This window comes from Ochotona curzoniae, unplaced genomic scaffold (genome assembly GCF_017591425.1).
Source record: "Ochotona curzoniae isolate NIBS_2020 unplaced genomic scaffold, NIBS_Ocur_1.0 contig_908, whole genome shotgun sequence".
Taxonomy (NCBI): Eukaryota; Metazoa; Chordata; class Mammalia; order Lagomorpha; family Ochotonidae; genus Ochotona; species Ochotona curzoniae.
In genome coordinates this window covers 20,695,615-20,710,498 of record NW_024466607.1, presented here as the reverse complement: position 1 = coordinate 20,710,498, position 14,884 = coordinate 20,695,615, and the positions used below count along the sequence as shown (strand labels likewise).

Here is a 14,884-nt window from a genome sequence, read left to right as displayed (position 1 = left end):
GATACATTCTGCGTTTCTAGAAAAGTGTTTGAATGTGACTAGGCAGTGTGGCGTTGTAGTTTTTAGTAGTTCACCATGGTGTGACAGGCACAGGTGTCTATGGCTTCCCCCTCTGTACAGCCTTGCTCTGTGAACTTGGAAGTACTTAGTCTCCCACGGCACTTCTAACGGCTCAGTGTGGTAGAGAAAGGACAGTAAGGCTCGTAAGTGAATCTCCACGCCATCTGAATCTTTTCTCAAGGAAATTGTTTTGCAGGTTAACCCCCAAGCTGTCTTCTTCAGAAACCCTTCCCTCTGTTGATGGCCCGCAGTGGGAAACACAAAAAGTGAGAACTTTGCCCTTCTCTGCCCTGTCCCCTAGGAATAAACACAATGTCTCTTTTACCACAAAACTACCTTTGGCAGGTTGTCTTTCCCGGAGATGTTTTTGAAAGAAAAAAAAAAGTATCCATTTATTTATATGAAAGTGATAGAAAGGGAGAGACACAGAGATCTTCCATCTGCTGGGTCATTCTCCACGTGGTCACAACAGCCCAGGGGTGGGCCAAACCAAAGCCGGGAGCCAGGAACTCCGTGCAGGTGTCCCGTGTGTGTGTGGCAGGGAGTCCAGTGCTTGAGCAGTTGTCTGCCACTCCCCAAGCACATCAGCAGGGAGTTGGATCAGATATAGAGTAGCCAGGACAGTTTTACCCACTTCGCCACAGCGTCCACTCCTCTGGAGACTGATTGGTACCTCTTATCAGATGCCTCTCCAGTAGCCAAACTGAACAGTTTTGATACACTTAGTAGTCAGATCACAGGTTTGTGTTTTACCTCTTGTGAGTCCCCTGCCATTGTCTCTCCATTCCTCATGACTCCTTTGTAATTGAAGGGACTGAGAGAGGTGAGGGACAGAGCTGGGTCTCTGAAGCTCCCTGCCTTCCTTTGTCATAGTCACAGCATTGTGAAGTTTAACATAGACTGTAGCTAATGATACACGTGGGAGCATATTCATTGCTGGGAGTTAGAAATAACCCATAATCATTATGTTTCAAGGTTGCAGGTGTGTATGGCACTGACAATCAAGAGTTTGCCATGAGCCTCTGGAAAAATCCATTGGTAGTGGACATGTTTTTCAATTCTAGCCATGAAAATTCACCACAGAATGAAAATGACTTCAACAAATAAACTCAGCCTTGTGTTCTGCACGTGTGAGTGCATACACACCACACCACACAAACACCCCTCCTAGGGAACACCATCTTGAAGTTATACATCTGCCCATTTTGGGTATGTGGGGGTAACTGAAAGGCCATATGGCTCCCTCGTCAAGTTCCTGCATCATGATTTCCTGAACAGCATGCCTTGTACCTTATTTTTCTGCAGTACCATTGCTCAGTGGGTGGAAAGATGTTAGCTGAAAGCCACACATTTGAAATTTTTTAAAAATGTGCATTCCCATTTCAGGCAATGCCATGTGGTGGTTTGGTAGCTTCTTCAATGTTAAATAATTGGGTTCTGGTGAATTCTGTTCTTGGCTGGGAACAGAATGTTCTGAAGCTCGCCCCCCACCACCCGACCCCCCATCCCCAGAGCCATGCTCCCTGATTGTCAGCATTGACCTGTACTGCTAAGAATGCTCAAAGGGATCACCTGTGCTATAAGGGACAGTAGGGGGCTTCCTGGAGAATACCAAGAAGGGATTTTGTGTTTCTCTCTGGAGGTCACATCTTTGCAGAGCTTGTCTGTCTCCCAGTCATTGTTTACTGTCATAAACGAACCAGCTGGGAAGCAGAAGAGGCTCTGTCTAATGCTCCTGCAGACCTGGTAATCTTGGTTAGATGTCCCTATAGGCTTCCCTCAACCAAAGGTGGGACCACCAGCCTGACCCCATGAGATGGCAGACCCAGTCATTGGCTGGGTTCTCCTGAGATGTACTGGATATGCCAGATTCAGCTGGAACACTCTGTCCTTTCTTTGGGACATTAAAATCAGCACATCCTTTTAATCTCTGTACTGCTTTTTCCTCTTCTGGGAAGAAAGATAATGCTGACCTTCTAAAGGTGACAGGTGGAAAAGACAGAGACTGTGGGTGGCTCTGTGTGATCCTTTCTGGAAGCCAGCTAATATGTTATTTTGGTGAAAATTTCCACCTTGCACATCTGACAGGTTGAAAAATCCAGAGTTCCTGTGATTGTGCTAGTCCCATACAATATTGGGGATCTGGCCTGTGGACCTGGCAAGACTAGAGTCCAGCCCTTCTAGGCCATACTGCAGCAGTGTTGTGGGGAAGAGGTTTACCTGCAGACTCAAGACCTTCTGTGGTCCCTTGCCTGTGTTCAGGTCCTTTTCTTGGGATTTCACCACTGGCATTTTCCTCTTCTTCAATAGAGCCTTGGATCTGGCCAAGCCACACCCTGTTTTGCCCTTTCCAGCCAGAGAGCTTGACTAAACAGATGATAAAGCTGCAGGAAGAAAGGAAAACAGGAATGTGGAATCAAAACACGTGGTCTCAGCAGCCAGAGCCTGGGGAGGAGTATGTGCTGGTGGCAGGTGACATGGAACTCCAGTTCTGTCCTCAGGGGGACGAACCAAGGCCTAATCTAGTGCCAAAGGATGAAAGAGGGCAGGGGAGCAGGCTAGGGGAAATGCCACCTCTTTCTCTTTAAACATTTGCAATAAGAGAAGTAATTCAACATTAACTATGGGTTTTTTGCAGAGCAGGCCTGTGCCAGGCACGCTGTGCAAATCATCCCGTGGTCCTCCTACAATCCTGTGAGGGGTGGGAGCATCAGCCCCAATTCACAGAAGGGGGAACAAGTTCCTAGAAGTTCCCTTGTGGACCCAAGGTCATAGGCTGTTGCACTCTCTTTATATATATTTTTTGGACCCTTTGCAAACAGTCAAATCATTCTTTGGACTTGAGGTGTAAGAACTTTGTCAGATGTGTTTTAGCTCATTCCTAAGCTCAAAGAGAGCCCGGAAAATGTCCTTGGAGTGCTCTTGGGAGTTTTATACTCCTCCTTCCAGAACCCAGGAGCAGGGATGGAATCTCAGAGGTATCGCACTCTGATCTCCAATTGACTCTGAGGAGGAGCCAGGAATCCCTTTAGTGGAGATCCACATGTACAGAATTTTATCCGTTAGAAGTCACAAAATAACTGTGAGGCCCCAAAGCTACAGAACACATCTTTGCTACCCTGGGGATGTGACCAGATCCCTGTAGCCACCTGCTTGTAACCATCATGCAGCCAGGCAAGTCGGCTGTAGATCCATTTTCCAGACCTGGAGAAGAGTATGACACAGCGGGCACATCACTCATGTGGCACCGCGTCCGTGAATGTGTAACCTGAATCTAATGGTAAGGGAACCTGTTCTCCTAGGCTCCAGGTTGGCCTTCATGTAAGGGCCACAGAGAGATGCCTGCTCGCAGCCGTCCTGAAGGTCAGACCCTGGATGTCTTTCAGCTCCAAATGTCTGGTCCGTTCTGCCTCGACAGAGTAGAGCTTTGCATACGGAGGCCAGATGTGGAGCCCGGGACCACAGAGTGAGGTAGTTGACTTCCTCTTTTCTCTGAAGGTCTGCAGCGCCCTGTCTGGGCATGACCGAGATAAGTTTCAGGCGGGGGGACTGGCGTTTGCTCAAAGAGCTCATCCAGGGTGTGGGTGTGCATGTCAGCTTCGGCCCAAGGTCAAGTCATAGTAACATCCTGTGGGAGAGAATTCGAATGTGGCTTTCTGCTAAACTGCAGGATTTTAGGGCTATTTCTTAGAAGTGTTTAATCTTGGGCCAATTTAACCAGTAGCAGACTAATAAAATAACAAATTTGGGCTTGCTGCCAGGACAAATGTTGACTTACCCTTATGGGGTTGACTAAAAACGAATCACTTTGAAAGTCACTGAGGAGTAAAACCATAGCCAAAAATACAGAGCCTGAAAGAGTGGTTCTGTTTTATTTTACTGGCACCGTTAAGGAATTATGTTCATAAGCTAGGCTGTTGCTGGCTTCGACTCCCAGAAAGTTCCATATTTTACTGTTATTTTCTAAGGTTCTTTCTCCCTTCTGCTCCCCCACCAGCTCATAAACCCTCATTCAGTAAACATAAATTTCCCCCATGACTAGCAAGTAGGACAGGTTCCTTTTCCAACACGGGGAGTGAAAATCCACTCATAGTGAGTGGGGTAAAGTAGTTTGCTGAAGGTCTTGCCTCCACAAAACTGTGCTGTGGAGAGCCGTCCTCCCTCTGGGAGTGTACAGTTAGGTTCATTGTTTCCTCAGGGTGGGAGTAGGTGAAATCCACCTGGCTTGCCCCAGGCCCTCTCCCCCATTTCCCTTCATTTTGCCATTCAGTTTATTCAAACGCTGAAGAGCTATAGCATTTTGCTGGCCTGTGGTTTGATCTTGAAAGAAGTACAAAAGACCTGGAGGAATTGAAGTCAGGAGGAGCTCCCGAAACAGTCATGAATGGTGTTTTCTGCCCCTTGTTTCATATTGGCATCCTATGGGGAGCTATGTTTGAGTGTGGTTCCAGAGACACCAGCCAGCCTCATCTGAGTTGGGTCAAGTGCCCTCCTCAAAGCTCTCTCTTGACCAAAGAGCACCCCCCAGAGCAGCTGCCTCGTGGGCGGACTGGGGAGCCCAAGCCTTAGGTGCTGACTCAGCTTCTCATGTTGACTCGTTTAAGCAAAGACAGAGCCTGATCAACTAAGAATAAATCTCTGTCCAACCTCCTGGGTGCAGTTTTACAGCCCCAAGAGTCGGTCGTCGTGTTTGTGGGCTTTCCCAGCCTGTCTTATGACTTTCTGTACTAGCACTTCCACTAGGCAAGGCTGGAGGAATCTGTCAGAGTGTCTGCAATCCCACAGCCTGTCTGTAGCTTAGGCATGAGACTGTACTAAGTCAAAGATTTGTTGATTACTTATTCAAAAGGCAGAATTGCAGAAAGATGGGAGAGAGACAGAGAGATCCTCCTCCATATGCTCCCCAAAAGACCACAATGGCCAGAGCTGGACCAGGCCTAAGGCAGGAACCAGCAGCTTCTTCTCTCTCTCTAGTGGGTGCAGGGGGCCAAGGACCCCTTCCTTCACCACTACCCAGATGCACCAGGAAAGAGCTGGATCGGAAACAGAGCTGTCTGAACTCTACAAGCGGAGGCCCAACCATGGCATTGGTCACTCCTGGTATTTTATTTATCCATGCTCTCCGAATCCCCACATAAGAGTGAAGAAACCCCAGTGTTTGGTCTTTGCATTTCAAGAAGGAGATTGGCAGGTCTTCCTCATAGCTCATGAATCTGGAGGAGAAAGGTGAAAGATGTGAAATCACATCTGCCTTCAGTGCCTGGCACAAGGCAGCCTGCAGCCACACTCCCCGCTGGGCCAGACAGATATAGGGTGTGGCCTCTCAGTCTGGGATTAGCCAAGACGCGGGTCCCCAGGTGACTTGCTGAAGTCCTCAAGGCCTAAAATAGCTTTGCTGAAGTCACTGAGAAGTGCCTAGAGGAGAACCATAGCTGTGAGCTTGAGAGCCTTGTGCTTGCCTTGTGGATTAGAAGCCAGGATTTTTGTAATGCGTATGACCTTATCCAGGAAGCCAGGTTTCCATTGGAATTTGGGCCTGATTATTTACGTTTCATTTTTGTTAACAGATAACACCAGGTCTGTGCCAGGGCAAAGAACAGAAAGAAAAAAAATTAATGGAAATTTTGAAATAGGGGAGAATCATTCCATTCGTGTACTTTGCTGTTTCCTGAAAATAGGAAGTTGAAACGTCCTTCACAAGCTGCAAGGGAGACCCCTAGCCCTGCTGCTTTCTTGCTCGATGCTGGCTTCTCAATACTGCCCATGTGTCCTGCCTGCCTGCCTGCCTCCAGACCACCTCAGCCCTGGCTCTTTTAGGTTCTCAGTCCGGAATAGCCCTCTGGTTCTCCTTGCCCAGCTAGGAGATGTGCCCCCAAGGGTGACACCTGTGTAATTCAATAAAGACCCTGAGGGGAGGAATAGAGAGGAAACCATTCCTGGATTGGGTTTTGAAGGATGCACATGATCACAAAGCATCTCCCCCAATGTATGCATCAGTTACAAAGAAAATACTGGAATGTCACAATGGAGAAATCTAGTAGGCATCACTTGGGTTAGCTCCCTAGAACTGCTGTAGCGAAGTGTGACAATTCAGGTGGCTTAAAACAGCAGAAATTCGTTTTCTTACTGTTTGGAGTTTCAAGTGTAAAATCACAGAGTCAACAGTGCCCTGCTATGTGGAAGCCCATTGGGAAATTTTTCCTTGTTTCTGCTGTTGGTCAGCATTCCTTGATTTCCCATGGCTTTGTAGCTGCTCATTCTAGTTCTTACCTCTCTGTTCTCGCAGTGCCAGCTTCCCCCTGTGTGTCTCAGTCTAAATTTCCACCTTGTCCTAAGGGTGCTAGTGACTGAATTTAGGAAATGCTCTAATCTGCCATGACCTCATCTGAATTTGATTACATCGACAAAGATTCTGTTTCAGATAAGGTCACATTTGTGTGTGTACAGAGTTAAAACTTGCACTGATTTTTATACAGAGACATAATCAGCCTATAATACCACCATAACCAAGTATCAAGGTTAGCATCACCAGGAACAAAACACAGCAACCTTGTGTTTGCCCTGTGATAGGTGTACTTAGGGAGTTTGCAACTATAGCTAGCAGAAACGTACAGTCGGCAGTTTGCATCTGCCACATGAAATATATGTCCTTGGACCTCAGCTTGCCTATAGAGTGGGGATGATTCTGTCAGCTGTCTCGTAGAATGTTCTAAAGATGTCATAAGCAAACCCATTTAAAGCTCTTAGCCTGCCACAGATTGTAATTTCCTAATAAATAATGGCTCTTATGCAGAGATTTATCATTATTGTATTATAAGCTCATTTTCTAATTTTTCTGGTGGAAGAAAACATAAGTATCTTGCCTAAGATTACACAGGAAGTGTGAGGACAAGGTCTGTATGGATAGATAAGTAAAACAGATTTCATTCTCAACCATTTTGTTAGAAAACCATTAACATAGGAGAAGAAATCTGTAGGAATGGGTCTATTGGAGGGAAGACTTGTGACATAGAAGGAAGCAGGAAAAGTGGGTCAAAGAGAGACTCTGAGAGGTTGGGGAAGGCCTTGACAATAGGTGTCAAAGGAGGTGAGAACATAAGAGTGTATGTGGTGCCCTGCAAGTTTTAAAGGTGAGAATCCGGAACATGAACTGTCCATGGATATGAATTACCCTATGGCACTTGAGGGAGGGAGAGTGGTACAGTCAACTCAGTTGCATCCTGATGAGCCTCGATTGCAGAGAGGCAGAGAAGATATGAGACTCTGAGAGGGATGGAGTTGGGGAAAGCAAAGCACAATCACAAATTAAAACCAATACGGCGGAAACAGAAGATGCGCATCTGTGGGCAGTCTGCTCTTAAAGGCGCCATCCTTTCTCTGTGTTTTTAGAATAAATCAGAATTAACCTCTGCTCAATCGTTCCATGGTAGAGTTGAGTGATCTGGACCTGTAGATTGGTCTGCTAACGAGAGTGAATTAAGAAACCAGCCAGCCAGCCCACAGAATAAAGCAGACACAGGAGGCCAGATGGCCCGGCTAAGGGTTGTCGTTGGGTTTGTCCATCTTTAAATGTGAATTTGCTCTTCCCAAATGGACCTTTCTCTAGTCTAGTCTGTATTTGTTGAAAGTAACTGAAATTTGGAATTATGTTTCCATTTTACCAGGTTCTTTCCACTCTGGGTGATGTTTGTATGTGAAGTATTTTGACAAGGGATTACAGCTAGAACTGCATATTAAGTGCCCCCCTGTGCCTGGCACCCAGCATTGACCTCTACCAACCCGTGGCCAGTTCTGCCTCTTGCCCATCATCCCCTTTCTTCAACCTCAGAATATTTTGAAGTAAATCCCAGATAACCTTTTTATGTGTCCTTGATTCATATCTATTAATTATTAGTGAAAGAGTAAATGCAATAGGACACTCACAATAGGAATATGTCAAATATATTCTTTGCCCTACTCGAGGGAAGGTATGAAAACCAAGCTTAGGCTTTCTGTTGGAGCCTAATGATAATGAGGTTGTGGGAGAAGGCAGGCCTGGGACTGGTGTCTGTGTGTGTCATGGTAGAAAGGCCGAGGCGGAGGCCCGCTGAATGGGGGACATGAGTGATCAGGAAGCTGTGGCCTACATGTAAAGTACAGCACACTTCTCTGGGTCTCCAGTGGATAAGAATAGTTTCTATGTCTTCTATTGGTTAAAACCAAATTAGAAGAATAGCGAATTTATGATTTGAGAAGTATATGAAGCTTGAATTTTAGTGTCCATGAATAAAATTATGATGACATGTAGCCCCACTCATTTGTTTGCACATTGTTTGGAGCTCATAGCAGGTCCTCATAGTTGAACTCTTTCTGCCTGACTCTTTACAGGAAATGTTAGGCATGCCCTGGTTATATAGCATGGACTTTGGAGTCAGCCTTCCATAGTTTAAATCCTGACCACCATTTTCCAGCGCAGTGACTTGAAGCAAGTTCACCACTCCATGCCTCACTTTTCCCCTTTTAATGTGGGTATCATAATAACAGCTGATTTGATGGGATGTTAGAAAAAGGATTTGTGTAAATATCTGTAAAGCACTTGAGTGTATGACAGTATTGGGTCCTATTTATCTGTACCAAAAGTTTTCAGTCACTGTAGGATTGCAACTTGCTTTTTCATTTGAGGGTGGGGAAAACCACCTGCAGGGTTCCTAGGAGTGTCCACAGAGAGCACTGTGAGTGTGTTTTCCAGCACGTTCTCTGGCACACAGGTGGAGCTCTGCAGAAACTTCATTGGTATTTCCAACCATTGTGAAGACTTGGACGCAACCCCATTAACTACCTCCTGGACAAAAGCGTTTGCTGGCACAGTCATCTCTTGCTTCTCCTTTACTCCTGGCCCAAGGTAGAGCAGCTGAGAGCCACACTACCCTGCAGTACAATCCTTGAAGTCACTGTGCCAGTGGCTGCACCTGCAACCCATTCTGGCCTGTGTTTCTTGTGGCTCAGAGAATGTTGAGTCTCGAGGGCAGCTGCCAAAGTGACGTGAGCAATCTTTTGACTGCTCCCAACCCTTCTGTTGCTGTAAGACTAGAGTGCAAGGGGGATGAGTGAGGAGTTCCTGTCTGCTGTATCTTTTTCCATTAGACTATTTTTTGAGGACTTAAAAATTCTACTAGATAATATTGATATAATTAGCATTTTCTTGAATAAGCCTGTTTCAGTTTTTACCAACTGGTGGAAAAAATGACAAGAAGTTTGAAAAAAAATCATTGTTATGCCCTAGAGAGGTAATATTAAAATCCATCTAAGGTAAAAACTCATTAAAAATGAAATGACACAAGTGCTTTCTTCCCTTTTCGTTCATTGTTAAACACAATAGTTTAAATTGCTGAATCAATTCTTTTATGAAAACATAGGACCTCTTTACCTACCTTTTGTTTTAAAAGATTTTTTTTTTATTTGAAAGGCAGATTTTACAGAGAATGAGGGACAGATAGACAAATTTTCCACCTGTTGGTTTGCTTCCCAGATGGCCACAGAGTCCAGAGCTGAGCCGATCCGAAGCTAGGAATTTCTTCCAGGTGTCTCATGTGAGAGTAGGGGCCTAAGAACTTAGACCAGCCTCAGCTGCTTTCCCAGGCGACAAGTGGGGAGCCAGGACACCAAGCATCACTCCTGTGGGATGTCAGAGCTTCAGGCAGAGAATTAGCCTGCTCCTATGCCATGATGACCCCTTCCTACCTCCTTTTATCCTCTCCCCTCACCTGTCTTTTTGCTTTCTTTCCTTGCTTTTCCCCTTCCTTGTCTTCTGATAGATGAAGAAAAAACATTTGATAAAATTTGGTGCCAATCTGCGATAAAAATTCACAGCAAACTTGGTGCCGAAGGGGACTTTCTCTCTTGGATAAAAGTTGCCTCTTCCATATGCTCAGCAAACACAATACCTAATGATGAAACTTAAATCAGTTTGGAAGCAGAAATTAGACTAGTGTACCCGTTCTGTCAGCTTGTAATTAATAATACATATGTGTTTCTACATAGCGTAATAAGACAAGAAAAATAAAAAGGTCTGTTAAGACCTGGAAAAGTTGAAACAAAACTGCTGTTATCCACAAAATACTGTCTGTGCAGAATGCTTAATGTTTTTGAAAATAAACTTGAGTGTGATGACCTCTTGCACTGTCTTTAAATCACATGGTATGGACGGTGGCTGCACTTGAGACAGCACATCTTGTTCCTGGGCTTAGTGGAGACCTTACCCAGCCTGGGTTTAGTTTGCACTGTTGGAGGCAGACACCCCTCCAAAGCTTATATTTTGTCTTTCTCTGCAAAGCCTAAAGGCATCCCTGGAATTGCCTTTGCTGGTTCTCAGTGGATCTATTTAGCTAGAATCTGGAAACATTTCCCCTGAGGGCTCTCTTTAGACAGCAGCAGAATGTGGCTGGAGACATACTGAGTAAATGGAAAAGAAAAATCAAATTAGGCCAAGAATTTTTTTAAGCTCCTATTCTCACAAAAGCCCTCAGGGAGAATACTATAATTCATGCTTCACTCTTGTGGGTCAGCCATAATGCTTCCCCCATAGATGCAATAACCGGTCTGATTCTGGTATTGCACCTGCACCTGCCTTCATGGCCAGAACATGGCACTGAATCACAGAGCCATGTCTTCTGCTCAGTCACTCGTTGCCTGGGAATGTCAGATCGCCAGGGAGCAGCCCAGTGTTCATCTCCAGTGGGCTGTGCTTGGGGAAAGTGGTTTTAATCGCAACCTATTGTAGCAGCATGGCACTCAGCTGCAAAGGGGCTGGCATCTGCATCTTGTGGCTGTGCAGAAAATGCCTGTCCATCTGGGCCCAGGAAAAAGAGCAGCAGAGTCAGCAGAGCCTCAGAAAAGATGACACAGCAAGTGGCACCGAGCTGAATCCATCCCCCATCCTGCCAAGTGTGCTGTGCTCCCTCCCTGTTTTTAAAGCAAGAGAACCCAATTGTTCTGCCTTCCAGTTCCCTCTTCTGAGACAGAATCTGAAACCCGGTTGCTTTAGCTGTACAAATGAGACCCAGAATCTCTGGGCTCTGAGATCCATGCAGGATTAACTGAGACCAACTGTGGCTCCCCCAGGGAGTCCTCTGCCTCCTCACTTGCTGCAATGCAGTTTGTGCCACCGAAGCTAGTGATATAACAACCCTGGCATTTCTAGCCCAAAGCAGGACCATTTAGTGAAATAAGGGGATGCGCAAGAGGCTGTGTGTGCATGTGTGTGTACACGCGCACATTCAGAACACCAATGATGCAGCTCTGACGTAAAACACATTTAAAAAAAATCCTCCTCTGAGCTCAGATGCTCAGAAGTCAGGCACTGGGCAGGGAGCATTCTGAAGGGCACTGCCATTGGAAGCAGGAGAGCTACCGGACCTTTCGCTTGTCACTGACATCATTGTAATGCCATGCCAGCTCTCCTATCAGAAGATTTAGCCCTTGCGATTTGAAAGTGAACCTTCCCCAGGTTCGAGGGTTTTCTGCTGCCTGTACGTCTAGCATCCTAGGAAGCCAGAGAGCTACCCAGCAGCCTGCAGTCATTCTCCATCTCGGAAAAGTATTTGCTTTGAGAAATCGTGAAGTTGCACCTGTCCATACTCTCGGATTGTTTTTAACTTTTTTTTTTTTTTTAATTTTTTAGCTGGAGCCGGAAAGGTCGGGGCCAGTTTATTTCAAAGAAGTCTTTGGATTTCTGAAGCTGGCAAGGGCATAAAATGACAAGATAACTTGTCAGCAAGACTCCAAGTTCAGGAAGGAATTTTTTTTCCAGGCACTTGCTATGTTCAGAGCACCCCACAGGGGTGTCTTTGAGAAGCTGAAGTTCTGGTGTCAGTCTGGGAACTTGGAAAGCAATGGTTGAGAAGGGAAGATGAGCACCTGCCGGCTGGCTCTGGGAGTGATTGAGGTTTGCCATCACAGTTGGCGACTTGGGCTTTTTCCATCAAAATTTGGTGTTTCCATGTGCTGTCCAGCCACTACTCCAGGTCAGATGGAACTTAGGAAAGCAAGGGTAACTGTTCTCTTTGTCTCCATAAAACGTTTTGTCTGCCATCTCTCCTCCTGCCCCACAGTCTGTCCTCCTGTCGTTTGTGTAATTCTCCTCGACAAAGTCCTTTGCTTCCCCTCCCATTCATCAGCCTGGTCGGGAATGAGTCGCTGATTTGCAAATAATGAGCTGTGGGAAGGAGATCTGCAAAACTTGCAGTTATAAATAGTGCAGATGGCAACGTCCATGGAGGGGTTTTCTCTCCATACATCTTCTTTCGCTGTTGAGTTGCTGATTGTAAGTGTGAATATGTGTATTCCAGGTGCACAATAGTTGCAGAGATGCTTTCTTAAAAAACACTGTGATTTTTAAAAAATGAGTAAACTACCTCTGTGCTTTAGAAATGGCATTACATAAAAGAAGAGTGGCTTTAGGCAAGCTGGTGCGAAGGTTCTCAAAAAGATGAAACCAGAAGTGATCAGACTGACAAGGTCATTGCAAGGGAAATCAGAGATTGCTTTTCTCTACAGAAGCGATGGAGAGAATGATTTTACAAAGTGGAAGCTTCTGAATTTGAACCTGGCAGATCTGGGGCGGGGTGGGGGTGAGGAATAAAGATCAGATCGTTGCCCCTTGCCTATTCTCTCAGAAGCAGCCCCTGCCATGTCCCCCTCCCTGGCTACTAAACTCAGCTCATCTCCCAGAGCTGGAGTGAGACCCAGCACTGTTTACATTCCATTTACTGATGTGCAGCCAGCAGCTTATGCAATTGGACACAAATATATGATGCAGTTGTGTTGTCTCCAAAATTGATCTTGATATTTTTTTTTAACTCTGCAGGAGCCCAGTAATAAAAGGGTCAAACCCCTTTCCAGAGTCACATCTCTAGCAAACCTCATTCCTCCTGTGAAGACCACGCCGTTAAAGCGTTTCAGTCAAACCCTGCAGGTAAGAAGGGAGTGGTGGATCCCTAGTGACAGAAAAATCTCTGTCCTCTCCACCAGCACTTCCCCTGGTTTCAGCTTAACCTGCACCCATGGGACTGATAGCAGGACAGAGGGGTTTTTAGCTTGCAGCCTGGGGTTGGGTGGAATCAGTACCATTTCTGTCGCTTGTGCCCCACACTTGTATTCCTGAGTCATGTCTCCCAGCCAGATCTGTTCTCCCAGATTTTTTTTTTTCCTTACTCAGATGTCTATGGGAATCCCAAGGGATGGGAACTGGAGGGCAGTAGATAGCCCTAGGGATTTCAGTCAGGGCCAGCAAACTGCACATGTTCAAGAAAGTCAGTTAGCCACCTGTTTTGTTCTGATCCATCTGCTGAGAGTGGTCTTTATTTTCAAAAATGCTTCTGGAGTAGGAAAATAATTTACAAAATCAGAGTGAGATTTATGACATGTGAAAATGGCACCAAATTCGAACTTCCCTGTCCATCACAACAGTTGTACGGGATCACCAGAGCCATGTCCCCCTGTGTGTGCATTATCTGTGGCTGGTTTTATACAACAGTGGTGGAGCTGTATAACTGTGCCAGAGACCACCAGCACTGCGGAGTCTGAGGCATTTGCTCTCTGCCCCGCTTCTGGAAAATGTTTGCCCACTCCTGTGCTAGGACAAGAACTCTGGAGTAGAAGGGCCTTCTTGTGACCTCAACTCTGAACTTCTGACGTGTTCACCTTGTACAGCACCTTAGCTTCTCTAGACTTTGCTTTTATCCCTCTTGGGTATATTTGGCATGATACCAGCTGCTGTTTCATAGAGTCACTGTCAAGATTTACAGGACAGTGTGTTTAAAGGCCCTGCTGCACCCCGTTGGCCTTAGTGAACCATCATTTACATCCTAATTAGTTAGCCAAGTAGTAAACATCGTCTACTATAATTAATATATATATATATATATATATATATATTTAGTTTACAAGTGATTACAAGCTATTCTTTTTTCTGAAACTTTCATGAAGGTTTTCTTTTAGAGTAAGGACTGAGCTATCTAGGGCCTTGGGCCCAATTTAATCATCAACTGAAGCCCTCAAAAGCCATGCTGTGATAATACCGTCTCTTGATTTAGTTGAACAACAACTTTGCGTCTGTCCCTTCATATTTGTCTTGAATACTTGGACTTGACATTATTGTCTTTATCCTTGTTTGCCAAATGTTGAAGAAAACCATGGCGTGTCCCAAGCCATGAATGTCTGTGACTTAAGAACTATTTGGATTCTCCTTTGGCTCTTTCTGCCCTTGCCTCCTATCCATTGGGCCACTCCGCCATGGCTGCAGTAACGACGGGCGTTCTTGTCACTCCCTCGCGTCCCTCTGCAATGCTCATCTCCTGGCCATTCCTTTCATCGGGTAGTTCTCCTGGGTTTCACCAGAATGAACACCTCTTCACTCAGTGCACTGTAGGTTTGGCTCTAGTCCTTTCAGGGCTTGGGCTTCTGAGTTTCTGGTTATCCTCTGCTCCTTTTTGTGGAAGAACAGAAGAGAGAGAAGTGTGGTCATTTGGAGGAGCCCCAAGAAGGGCTTCGGATCTTGGAAGAAAAAATGCCTTTACCCCCTCTCCCTCGTGACTAGTCCTTCGGCCCTCCAGGCTGGTTCATCACGTGCTTTCCCTGGAAGATCCATCACTGCCCTCCTGCACATCTGCTCTTTCACTGAGTTTGGTATTTTGGAAACTCTTTAGCTTGTCGACTACAGCTCACTCTTTTCCCTCCCCATCTCCTTGACCATGGCGCAAGTTCACTCTGATTGCCTCCTCGGTAGATTTAGGGTACCTTCCCACCCTACCAGCCATCTCTTTTTGTTGCTTCTCCTGGGACAGTC

The 14,884-nt window shown here is 45.8% G+C and overlaps 1 protein-coding gene across 5 annotated transcripts in view; it reads left to right on the top strand.

Annotated features, from left to right (window-relative positions):
- The window catches only part of ARHGEF3 (Rho guanine nucleotide exchange factor 3), a 249,310-nt gene that overhangs the window by 197,687 nt on the left and 36,739 nt on the right, over positions 1-14,884 (top strand). For 3 of the 5 annotated variants that reach the window (XM_040994676.1, XM_040994678.1, XM_040994679.1), the window contains one exon: positions 12,905-13,012. In XM_040994676.1, coding sequence (XP_040850610.1) covers positions 12,905-13,012 — 108 coding nt within the window. Of the gene's footprint in view, positions 1-11,307; positions 12,089-12,904; positions 13,013-14,884 lie in introns of those variants that run through there. The other 2 variants (XM_040994677.1, XM_040994680.1) reach the window with 2 other exon arrangements.